We start from the raw sequence: 12,112 nt of genomic DNA, 5'->3' as shown, positions 1-12,112 counted from the left end.
CAGGCAGCATTTAGGGAAAGAATTAAAAAGTCAACCTTTTGGTCCAAAGACGTCAACTGTTTACTCTTTTCCATAGATGCTGCCAGAGTTCCTGAGGTAACTCGTGTGTATTGCTTTGGATTTCCAGCAGCTTCAGATTTTCTCGTGTTTGTGATTCTAATTGTCCGATTTTCAATTAACAGCTTATCAACTTCTACTTTAAATACACTCAATGTTTTGGCCTCCGCAGTTGTCTGTGGCAACAAAGGCCTGAAATATAAACTGTTTATTTTTCTCCACAGATACTGCCTGAACTGCTGAGATCCTCCAGCATTTTGTGTGTGTCCAGATGTCAACCATCTGCAGGGTCTCTTTTCTAACCTGTTTGTGCATCTTATAGTTTTACATATTTCTATCTGGTCAACTCCAGATAAAATAATCCAAATTTTCCAACTTATGGATGATTCAAGGAACATCCTGGCTAATGGCTTCTAGACGCCGTCCAAAGCCTTCCTTTGTGCGGTGACCAGAGCTGCACACAATATTCCCAAACTGACCCATCCAAGCTTTATACAGCTGTAACATGACTTCCCAAGAGGGAGAAGGTAGAAACATTCAGGAGCGAGAGAGTGTAGGAGAGGTACGAAGTGAATCCTTTGAGATGGTATCCAGCAAGAAGAAGGACATGGAAGACTGTGAGATCAGCCTGGGGTATGTTAATATTCTAGAGCATTTTGATATCAAGAACCATCTGCAGGATCTCTTGTGTAACCTGTCTGTGCATCTCATTGTTTTATGTACTTCTATCTGGTCAACTCCAGATAAACTAATCCAAATTTTCCAACGTTCACTTATAGATGATTCAGGTACAACATACTGTTTAACGTCTCCTATACCCTCTCCAAAGCCTCCGCATCCTTTCTTTAATGTGCTGACCAGAACTGCACACAATATTCCCATTATGACCTATCCAAGCATTTATACAGCAGTAACATGACTTCCCACATGGTAGACGGTAGAAACATTCAAGGAGAAAAATTATGCTAGGAGCCGGAGGAAGTGGATGAAGGACTAAATGAATACTTTGATGGTATCCAGCAAGGAGAAGGACATGGAAGACAGTGAGATCAGTGCAGGGGATGATTATATTCCAGAGCAGGTTCATATCAAGAAGCACGTGGTGTAAGGTCTCTTAAAGAACATTAAGGTGGAAAATTCCCCAGGGATGGGATCTATTCTAGATTATTGACAAAGGAAAGAAAAGCGATTGCTGGAGCCTTAACAGAGATCGTTCATTAGTGGAGATCCAAGTCATTTATTTAGATCATAAATGACAAAGGATCCAGCACTGAGCCCACAGACTTCCAATCATTGAAATTTCTAATCCACAGAGATAGAATTTATTGCCCTATCATCATCAATCATCCTTGTTACCTCCTTAGAAAACTCCTAAATCACCATCTTCTTGGCCAAACCAATTTTGAATCCATGAATCTCATATGTGTTAATCTTCCAGATCAGCAGGCCATGAAAGACTTTTGTCATAAGCTTTCCGAAACTCCAGAGCAACACACAAAAAATGTCGTTTTTTCCTGGGAACTTGTCTCTACCACAATCAGCAAATCCTAAGAACTGTCTATAGGGGCACATTTTGAGAGCATCCTGACTGGCTACATCACTGCCTGGTATGGAAACTCCCTAAGTCGCAGGACTCTGCAGAGAGTGGCGTGCACAGCCCAGCACATCTGTAGATGTGAACTTCCCACTAGTCAGGACGTTTACGTAGACAGGTGTGTAAAAAAAAAAGCCCAAGGATCATTGAGGACTCATGCACCCCAACCACAAACTGTTCCAGCTGCTACCATCCGGGAAGCGGTACCGCAACATAAAAGCCAGGACCAACAGGCTCTAGCACAGCCTCTTCCATCAGGCCATCAGACTGATTAATTCATGCTGACACAACTATATTTCTATGTTATATTGTTGTACACACTATTTATTATAAATTACTATAAATTGCACATTGCTCATTTAGATGGAGACGTAATGTAAAGATTTTTACTCCTCATGTATATGAGGGATGAAAGTAATAAGGTCAATTCAATTCAATTCAAGTTTGTTTGGGTGTTGCTGACTTACTAAAATCCATGCAGACAACATTCATTGCCCTCCCCTCATTAATCATCTTTGTCACCTCCTCTAAAATCTTATTCAAGTTCATAAGACCTGGCCTGCTCTACCCAAAGCTATGCTGGCTACCTCAATAAATCACCAGTTTTCCAAATACAAATAAATCCTATACCCAGGAATCCTCTCCAATAGCTTCCCTGACATTGATGTGTGGCTCACCTGCCTATAATTTGCCAAATTACTAATTGCTATTGTTAAGCAAAGGAACAACAAAGACTATTGTCCAGTTTTTGTAACATCGGGCACTAAGTGTGTTGTAGAAAACTGGTTTGCAATCATTAATAAGAGCTTTATTAAGGTGGGCACATATACAATCCAATAGAAAGTTCTAATCATTTTGTACTCCACCGCTAGATACCTCAACACAGCCATAATTACAGAATAAACACAAGAGATTCTGCTGATGCTGGAAAGCCAAAGTTACACCCACAAAATGCTGGACTGATGAAGGATTTCAGCCAGAATCATCAACTATTTCCTCTCCAAAGATGTTGCCTGACCTGCTGAGTTCATCCCACATTTTGTCTGGAATAACAGCAATTAATAATCTGGGAATATTAATAGATTGTGAAGAATTTCAACATCTTGGATGGCAGTCACTTCCAGAAATTAAGTGTTTCTTGTCCATAAACCAGAAAAAGCACAGACGAAACTTGGAATAAATAAGCCAGTGCCAGAAATACTCAGAAGGTCTGTCAACATTGCAGAAAAAGACAGCTGGTTAAGAGTGAGCTTATATCAGCACTGGGAAATGATAACTATAAAACAAGTAGGTAGAACAAAGGGATCTGGGAATATAGGTCCATAATTCACTAAAAGTAGCGGCACAGATAAATAAGGCTGTAAAGAAGCTTTTAGCACAAAGCTTTCATAAATCTAGAGGCAGCGTGTTACGTTGACATTGTATAAGACATTTGTGAGGCTTAATTTAAAGGCCTGAGTTAGAAGGAAAGATTGAATAGCTGCCACTCGACTTGGAGAACAAGAGGCTGACAAGTGGGCTGGAGAAGGAGAAGTCGGCAAATGGCTGGGAGAAGGAGAAGCCAGTGGCCGGCCGGGAGAAGGAGCAGCCGGTGGATGGGCCAGAGAAGATTTGGAGGAGCTAACCTGGGTGCTACTCGAAGACATCAGAGTTGGTGCACAAAAGCAGTGTGCAGTGTAACTGTGAGTGACTGTCTCGGACTTTTCCCAAGCAATCGAAAGACCAGTTGGATATTGTTAATGTGAGATGCCACAGGCCTGTTTCACTTGTTTTGGTGGTGAGACCGGCAACGAGGCAGCAGTGTGGCCTCGGTTGTAACGAGGACTAGATCCTCAAACGGGTTTGCCTGCTTCTGCGGTCCAGGTGAGACAATGCTAGAGGCTGTGTAGCCTGTTGTCTGTACTTGATCATAAAATTTAGAGTCATAGAATCATAGATGGTACAGCACAGAAAAGGGCCGTTTGGCCCATTTAGTCCATGGTGAACCATTGATGCACTTGTCAGTGCTGCCCTCCAGTGTTTGACCAATGGAATGACAGGCTGGATTGCCAGGAGCTGTACCATCAATTTGCACATGTCGCTCAAGGACTTGGACTATACATGTATTTTTCTTGCATAACGCTGTGTTTGCATGTGTTTTTTTTCCTCTCTCTCTCTCTCTCTCTCTCGCTATTTTGAATGTATATTATGCACCTTGGCCCAGACGAACACTGTCTCGTTTGACTATCCATGTATGATTTGAATGACAATGAAACTTGATTTGATTTGATTTATTCCTTGGAACATAGAATATTGAGAGAGTTTTGATAGAGGTATACAAAATTATGAGGTGTAGAGATAGGGTAAATACAAGCATGTTTTTTCCACTGAGGTTGGGTGGGATTACAACCAGAGACCATGAGTGGAGGGTGAAAGGTGATAACTGTTAGGGGAACAGGAGGGGAAACTTCTTCACTCAGAGGGTCGTGAGAGTGCAGTGAATGCAAGCTTGATTTCAATGCTTATGAGAAGCCTGGAAAGGTGCAGGGATGGAAGGGGTATGGAGGGCATTAGTCATGGAGCAAATCGATGGGAAAAGGCAGTTTCAATGATTCAGCATGGACTAAATGGGCCAAAGGGCCTTTTCTGTGCTCTACCTTTCTATGATTCTATGACTCTAAATTTTCTGGTGCAAAATTAGCTTGGTTGGGGAAGGATGGAGGGGAATTAAATATGATATGCAAAAAATAATTTGAAGTGCCTCACCTTGTTGCCTCAAGGTTTCCATCACTAGATCTGTAAAAGGGCATCTTACCGTCATATTCATTAAATACACCCCACTGGAGATGGGCCCATTCATGAACAAATGTTCGTTCTGTAGGAAAAGAAGTGTACTTTTTTTAGTGTAATGCATTAATTTTTAATTTTTTTTTAGATACAGCACAATAACTTCATCTTCTGGCCCAGCAAGCCTGCACTGCCCAATCAAACCCATGCAACCAATTAATCCTCGAACAAACACACCTTTGGAATGTGGGAGGAAACCACAGTGCCTGCAGGAAACCCAATCAGTTACGGGAAAAGTTTACAAACTCCTTACAGACAGCAGCAGGATTTAGTAAGGAAATAATACAGAGGTTTATAAGACACTAGTCAGGCCGTGCTTGGAATATTGTCAATAGTTTTGGGCCCCTTATCTCAGAAAGGATGTGTTATCATTAGAGAGAGTCCAGAGGAGGTGCATAAGGATGATTCCGGGGAATAGAGGGGTTGACATATGTGAATGTTTGGCAGCCTTGGGGCTGTATTCATTGGAATTTAGAAGAATGCAAGGGATCTCATTGAAGCCTACCGAATGTTGAAAGGACTAGGTGGGGTGGATGAGGAAAGGATGTTTCCTCTGGTGGGGGTATCCAGAACTAGAGGGCATAGCCTCAGAATTAAGGGGCGACCTAGTATGAAATATTTCAGCCAGAGAGTAGTTAATCTGTGGAATGCTCTGCCACAGACTGCGTTGGAGGCCAAGTATGTGGATATATTTAAGGTGGAAGTTTATATTTTCCGGATTGGTCAGGGCATCAAAGGATATGGTGAGGAGACAGGTGTATGGGGTTTAGTGGGATCTGGGTTCATGATCAGCTATGATGGAATGGTGGAACAGACTCGAAGAGCTGAATGGCCTAATTCTGCTCCTATGCCTTATGGTCATATGGTCTAAAAATAGCTTACGCTAGATTACCCTATCCGAAAGCAAACTAACACTAGGGTACTAATCTGCTGGAAAAAGATCACAAATAGTGTAAAAACTGAAAACCATTTCCCTTCACTGTCAGTGTCATCCATTCTCTGATGATAAAGATAAAGATCAGCTTTATTTATCACCTGTACTTTGAAACATAGAGTGAAATGTGTCATTTTGCTTTCTTCTGAAGATGTGCTGGGGCAGCTCACATGTCTCACCGTGCTTCCAGCACCAATATAGCATGGCTACAACTCACTAACCCTGACCGTACTTCTTTGGAATGAGGAAGGAAATTGGAGAAGCAGAGGAAACCCATGCAGTCTTCGGCAGAATGTACAAACTCCCCACAGACAGCAGAAAAATTGAACCCGGTTCACTGGCATTACAATAGTGTGACATGCAGATTGTTAACAACACTTCTCACAATGTTTAACTATTGGTATGATATTTCTCATATCTCTTATTTCTATAACATAGAAAAAGGACATTTTACCCTTTGTGTCTATGCCAGGTCTCAGATGAATACCATCAGTATTTCCCCATTCCCAACCCACTTCTCACATGCCCCAGTCATACCGATCAACTCCAACCTTATTCTCTGCAGTTGGAGGTGTGTTTGTGTGCGTGTGCGTGCGTGTGTGTGTGTGTGTGTGTGTGTGTGTGCGCGTGCGTGTGTGTGTGAAGTGAGGGGGGTAGTAAAGGAGTTTGTTTCATTGTTGAAGCCTGGTGTATGTTGTCTCCGTGTTGTACTGCTGAACATAGTGGGTGAGCTTGCTATGTTGGCTTCAGAATGTGTGATGACTCTTACGGGCTGCTTCCTGTACATCCTCAGATTGCGTTATTTGTTAACACTAAAGACACACTTCACTGTATGTTTTGATGTACATGTGGTAAATAATAAAGAAATCTAAATCTAAATCCCAACACCTACCTAGATTCATCTATCTTGTACTTTATTCACACCCAGCAACTCCAGCATCATCCTCCTGACACCCACCAAAAAAGTGCATTTTTCCAGTGTAATACTTTAATTTACTGCAATTAAAAATCACATTTCTGAATGTTTAAATACTGCAGTGATATGTCTCATCTCTCTTACGAGGAGATTTGGCCCAGTGAGGCGTGCCAGCTCTCAGATTAGTACCATTAGTATTTCCACATCCCTGATCCACTTTTCCATGTCCTAGTCAAGCCCCCCCACCCCAACTCCATCCTTATTCTCCTGTCACCATCTGAACAAAGGGTAGTTTATAAGAGTCACTTAACATACCAACCGGCACAAGCTTTTCACCCTAACCGCTAACTTCCTATTTTGTTTCCCCAGGGTGTTGTCACTGGAAACAACTAGACACAGTTTCATCAGATTCAAAGCAGATGCTGTAAAGATGTTAATTTACCTTTTTTGCTATAAACTTGAACTTGTTGCTCAGTAGGAAGTTCGGCGTAAGGTGAATGTGGAGGCCCTTCTCCCCACATCCTCCATTCTGCAGGGTGTATGGGGTGTCTCCATGCAGAGGATTGGGTTCAGCAATGATCACATTTGCCTGTGAAATATAATTGCCCATTTCCATGTGAAAATCATTGTAATAATTACACTTTGCACAATGTGCCTGTCAGAATAAAAGGTAAAGATAACAAGTGTCGGGCACTTTAGTTTTCAGTAGATATTGAGGCCCTGGTGATAGAAAATAAAGGAGGTATGGGCAGGCAGGAACAAATTAGGCGCTTATGGAATATAAGAAATGGAAGCGAACACTTCAGAAAGAAATCAAGGCTGAAAGAAGGCATGATAATGTGGTTAACTGGATCAGCAAATTTGTGGATGACACCAAGACTGGGGGTGTAGTGAACAGTGAAGAAGGTTATCATGGCTTGAGGGGGATCTGCATCAGCTGGAAAAATGGGCTGAAAAATGGCAAATGGAATTTAATGCAGACAAGTCTGGGGTTTTGCACTTCGATAGGACCAACCAGGGTAGGTCTAACATGGTGTACGGTAGGGCACTGTGGAGTGCGGTAGAACAAAGTAATGTGGGAATACAGGTCCATAATTCATTGAAAGTGGTGTCACAGATAGGGTTATAATAAAGAAAGCTATTGGCCTTCTTATACTTATTGGAATTTAGAAGATTGAGGGGGGATCTTATTGAAACGTATAAAATCCTAAAGGGATTGGACAGGCTAGATGCAGGAAGATTGTTCCCGATGTTGGGGAAGTCCAGAATGAGGGGTCACAGTTTAAGGATAAAGGTGAAGAGGGAGTTTGATATGGCCCTTGTGGCTAAAGGGATCAGGGGGTATGGAGGGAAGGCTGGTACAGGGTTCTGAGTTGGATGATCAGCCATGATCGTACTGAATAGCAGTGCAGGCTCGAAGAGCCGAATGGTCTACTCCTGCACCTATTTTCTATGTTTCTATAAATCAATATATTGAGTGCAGGACATGGGATATTATGATGAATTGTGTAAGATGTTGGTGACGCCTAATTTGGAGTAGTATGTGCAGTTTTGGTCACCTGCCTGTAGGAAAGAAGTAAACAAGATTGAAAGAGAACAAAGAAAATTTACAACGATGTTGCCAGGTCTGGAGAATCTGAGTTATAAGGAATGATTACATAGGTTAGGACTTTATTCTCTAGAATATAGAAGATTGAGAGGAGATTTGATAGAGCTGTACAAGATTATGAGGGGTGCAGACAGAGTAAATGCAAACATTTTTTTTCCACTGAGGTTGAGTGGGACTACAACCAGATATCATAGGTTAAGGCTGAAATGTGAGCAGTTTAAGGGGAACTCGAAGGGAAAGTTCTTCACTCAGAGGGTTGTGAGAGTGTGGAATGAGCTGCCAGCACACATGGTATATGCTACTTCGATTTCAATGTTTATGAGAAGTTCAGGTAGGTACCTGGATAGGAGGGCTATGTTCTGCTGCAGGTCAATGGGACCAGGAAGTTTAAATAGTTTTGGCACGAACTAGATGGGCCGGAGGACCTGCTTCTGTGCTGTATTTTCCTATGACTCGATGAATCATTTAGCCATTCCTTCCCACATAGCCCTCCATTTTTTATTATCCATGTGTCTATCTGAGAATCTCTTAAATGTCACCAATATATCAACCTCTACCAACACCGCTGTCAATATGTTCCACACATCCATAGCGCTCCATGTAAAAACTTACCTCTTCCCACTACGCACTCCTCCAATCAACTTACAATTCTGTTGCCTCATATTAACCATTATTGCCCTTGGAAAAAGTTGCTGTCTGTCCACTCTGTCTATGCCTCTCATAATTCTATGCACCAGGATCAAATCACCCCTCATTATCTTTTGCTTCAAAGAGAAAAGGCCTAGCTAGCTCAATCTATCCTTATAAGACATGCTCTCTGATCCAGACGGCACCTGGGTAAATCTCAGAGCCTCATGACTGGCTGGTTTTCAGACCAGTGTCCGGTTGAGTTGAAGGGAGAACAGAAATGGGGCACTGGTGAGTTTTGGAGAGGGGTTGCAAAACTTAACCAGTTAGCAGATGCTAAACCATCAGGATTTCTAAATGATTGAATGGCAAATTACTGGTGTTATATTGTATATACTTCAGTCTTTCACTTCACCTGTAACTTGCTGCCTATTCAGCAGGTCCAGCTACAAACGTACATTAGCGTATACTATCACCCTCTCACACTTTGCCACTCCTTCATCCATAAGTTTATAAATGTTATCCAACACATCTATTTCAGTATTGAACCCTGGGCAACTAGATACTAGCTCTCAACCATTATTAAATCTGATATACAACCATTTACTATCACCGTCTGATTTCTTTGTTCTTACCTTCTCATACGATTGATTAGTTGGTCTTTGAACCAAGCTGGAGTTAACTGGCCAGATTTTAGGCAAAAGGATTTTAACATCTGAAAAATAGAGCCGCTGTTTGGTAGTTTGATGCAGGAAGGAGGAGGCTTCAATCATCATTGCCTAAAGGAAACACAAGTTTAAAACCAATGCTTCATTGTATTTTAATTATGATACCAGAGCAATTACGGACACATATTCTTTTAACTCTTCCTCCTGTCATCAAATCCTAATTTCAAGGAAATGCAACACATCATCGTCATAAAGCAACAGGTATGAATTCATTTTAGATCTTACCTGGATTTCTTTAGGAAGCTTCTCATCATATGGGATACTTGGTTTAATTGCAATCACAATGTCTTTATATCATTATCCACCACATGTATTCCACAGCTCCACTCAACATAAACACTTAGGAGATAGCTGAACATCATGGCAAAGTTTTTTCGCAGAACAATCATTGTACTGAAGTTTTGCTCCACTCCACTTACTTCCTGTGTTTAACAAAGACACCTTTGCCAGCGATTCAGAAAAAAAATAAATAAAATATTATACCCTCATCACAAAAAGTGTATGATATTGGTTCAGCATTTCTAATTTGTGTTAGTCTTTCAGCATCAGCAGATCTTAACATAACAAGCAATTACATCAGACACAGAGCTACAAGAATAGGTCATCATGGAATTAGCTTAAGCAAAATCCTTCTTTGAGTAACAAATTCAACTTGCTTTGTGACTTTTCTCAGGTTTAAATGCAAGAACCTAAGGAACATTATGTACTGTAGATGGAATAGAGAAGGTAGGTCTTTCTTGCAATGGATAAGCTGTGAGGAGAGATTGTGGAGGGATTTAGCCCTGAAGGAAACAAGAACAGATGAAAAGACTTTGAGTCATAAAGTCATTGAAAAGTACAACAGAGAAACAGGCCCTTCAGCTTACCTGGTCTGTGCTGATCTACTAACCTGCCTACTCCCATCGAACTGCACTCTGAACATACCCCTCCCATCCATGTACTTACCCAAATTTCTCTTAAAATTTGAAATTCAACCCACATCCACCACTTGCACTGGGAGCTCATTCCACACTCTCACAATTCTCTGTGAAGAAGTTCCTCCTCATGTTCCTCTTCAGTACTTTTCCTTTCACCCTTAACCCACGACCTCTAGTTGTAGTCGCATTCAATCGAAGTGGAAAAGGCCTACTTGCATTTACCCTATTTCTACTCCTGATCATTTTGTATACCTCTATCAAACCTCCTTTGGTTGTCCTACGTATCAGGGAATGAAGTCCTAATTTGTTCAACCATTCCCTTTCGCTCAGGTCTTCAAGTCCCGGCAAAATTATTGTACCATCTGCAACCAATCTAATGGCTTTGTCCACAAAGCCAATGTCTAATCCAATTTACTCCCGAGTAGCTGAATGCCAAGCAGCTGAAACTTCCTGAGCAACCTCTCGTGCAGGACCTTGTCAAAGATCTTGCTAAGATCCATGTAGACAACTTCTACTGCCTTGTCTTCATTAATATTCATCTTAACACCCACAAAAAAACTCTTGTGAGATGTTTTAGACATGATTGATCATACTTAAAGCCATGTTGACTATCCCTAATCAGTACCCACCCATTCAAATACTTATATATCTGATCCCTTAGAATGCCTTCCAATAACTTTCCCACTACTGATGTCAGGTTCACCAGCCCATAATTTTCTGACTTATTTTACGAGCTTTCCTTAAAGAACAAAACATTAGTTAACCTCCAACCCTCCAGTATTTCACTTGTTGCTAGGGCCCCTACAACTTCAGCCATGTACATTGACAGAATTTATTTGACCAAAGAATCAAAAGTGATGAGGGGATTATTTTTCCACATAGTGGACTGAACTGCCAAGTGAAAGAATCAAAGAGGAATATCAGCTTTATTTTTCACATGTACATCACAACATACAGTGAAATCAATTGTTATTTAAAAGCCATGAAGAGAGTAAAGATTAACTATGAAAGTAAGCTAGCCAATAGAAAGAGTAAAAGAGAGATGAGAGTGAATATCGGACCACTGGAAAATGACTGGAGAGGTAGTCATGTGAGAAAAAGAAATGGTGGATGAATTGAATAAGAATCTTGCCTTGGTCTTTTTTGTGGAAGAAAGATCAGAAATGCAGGAGTGTCAGGGGGCAGAAGTGATTATTGTTGCTATTACTAAGGAGAAAGTGCTTGGGAAGCTGAAAAGTCTGAAGGTAGATAAATCACCTCGACCAAATGGACCACGTTGAAGGTTCTGAAAAGGGTACCTGATGAAATTGTTGAGGCATTAGTAATGATATCTCAAGAATCTACAGGTTCTGGAATGGTTCCAGAGGCCTGGAATTTTGCAAATGTCATTCCACTCTAGGTAGAGAGGCAGAAGAAAGCATATTATAGGACAGCTAACCTGACGTTCGTCGCTGGAAAGATGTAGGAGTCTATTATTAAAAATGAGATTTGGCGTACTTGGAGGCACATGATATAATGGGCCAAAGTGAGCATAGTTCTCCAAAGGGGAAATCATGCCTGATAAATCTGTTGGAATTCTTTGAGGAATTAACAGGCAGGATAGACAAAGGAGTCAGTTGATGTTGTTTACTTGGATTTTCAGAAGACCTTTGACAAGATGCCACACATGAGGCTGCTAATGAGATAAGATCCCATGGTATTTCAGGAAAGGTACTAGTTTGGACAGAAGATTGGCTGACTGGCTAAAGGCCCAGAGTAGAAATAAAGTGGGCCTTTTCTCGTTGCCTGTGGTAACTACTGTGCTGCAATGGTCAGTGTTAAGACCACTTCTTCTCACATTATATGGCAACGAATTAGGAATTAATAGCTTTGTGGCCAAGTTTGCAGATGATGCGAAGATAGGT

At 41.3% G+C, this 12,112-nt stretch overlaps 1 protein-coding gene across 1 annotated transcript in view; it reads right to left on the bottom strand.

The window, feature by feature from the left end:
- LOC140206437 (calcium-activated chloride channel regulator 1-like) overlaps window positions 1-9,680 on the bottom strand; it is a 52,413-nt gene extending 42,733 nt beyond the window's left edge. Inside the window, 6 exon segments of the mRNA XM_072274805.1 lie at window positions 4,397-4,505; window positions 6,770-6,793; window positions 6,796-6,916; window positions 9,199-9,342; window positions 9,517-9,587; window positions 9,590-9,680. Coding sequence (XP_072130906.1) covers window positions 4,397-4,505; window positions 6,770-6,793; window positions 6,796-6,916; window positions 9,199-9,342; window positions 9,517-9,587; window positions 9,590-9,680 — 560 coding nt within the window.
- Window positions 9,681-12,112: the final 2,432 nt, after the last annotated feature.

The sequence above is a fragment of the Mobula birostris genome, chromosome 12 (genome assembly GCF_030028105.1).
Source record: "Mobula birostris isolate sMobBir1 chromosome 12, sMobBir1.hap1, whole genome shotgun sequence".
NCBI classification, from domain to species: Eukaryota; Metazoa; Chordata; class Chondrichthyes; order Myliobatiformes; family Myliobatidae; genus Mobula; species Mobula birostris.
Note: the sequence above shows the minus strand (reverse complement) of the source record. Positions and strands in the feature narration are given on the sequence as shown.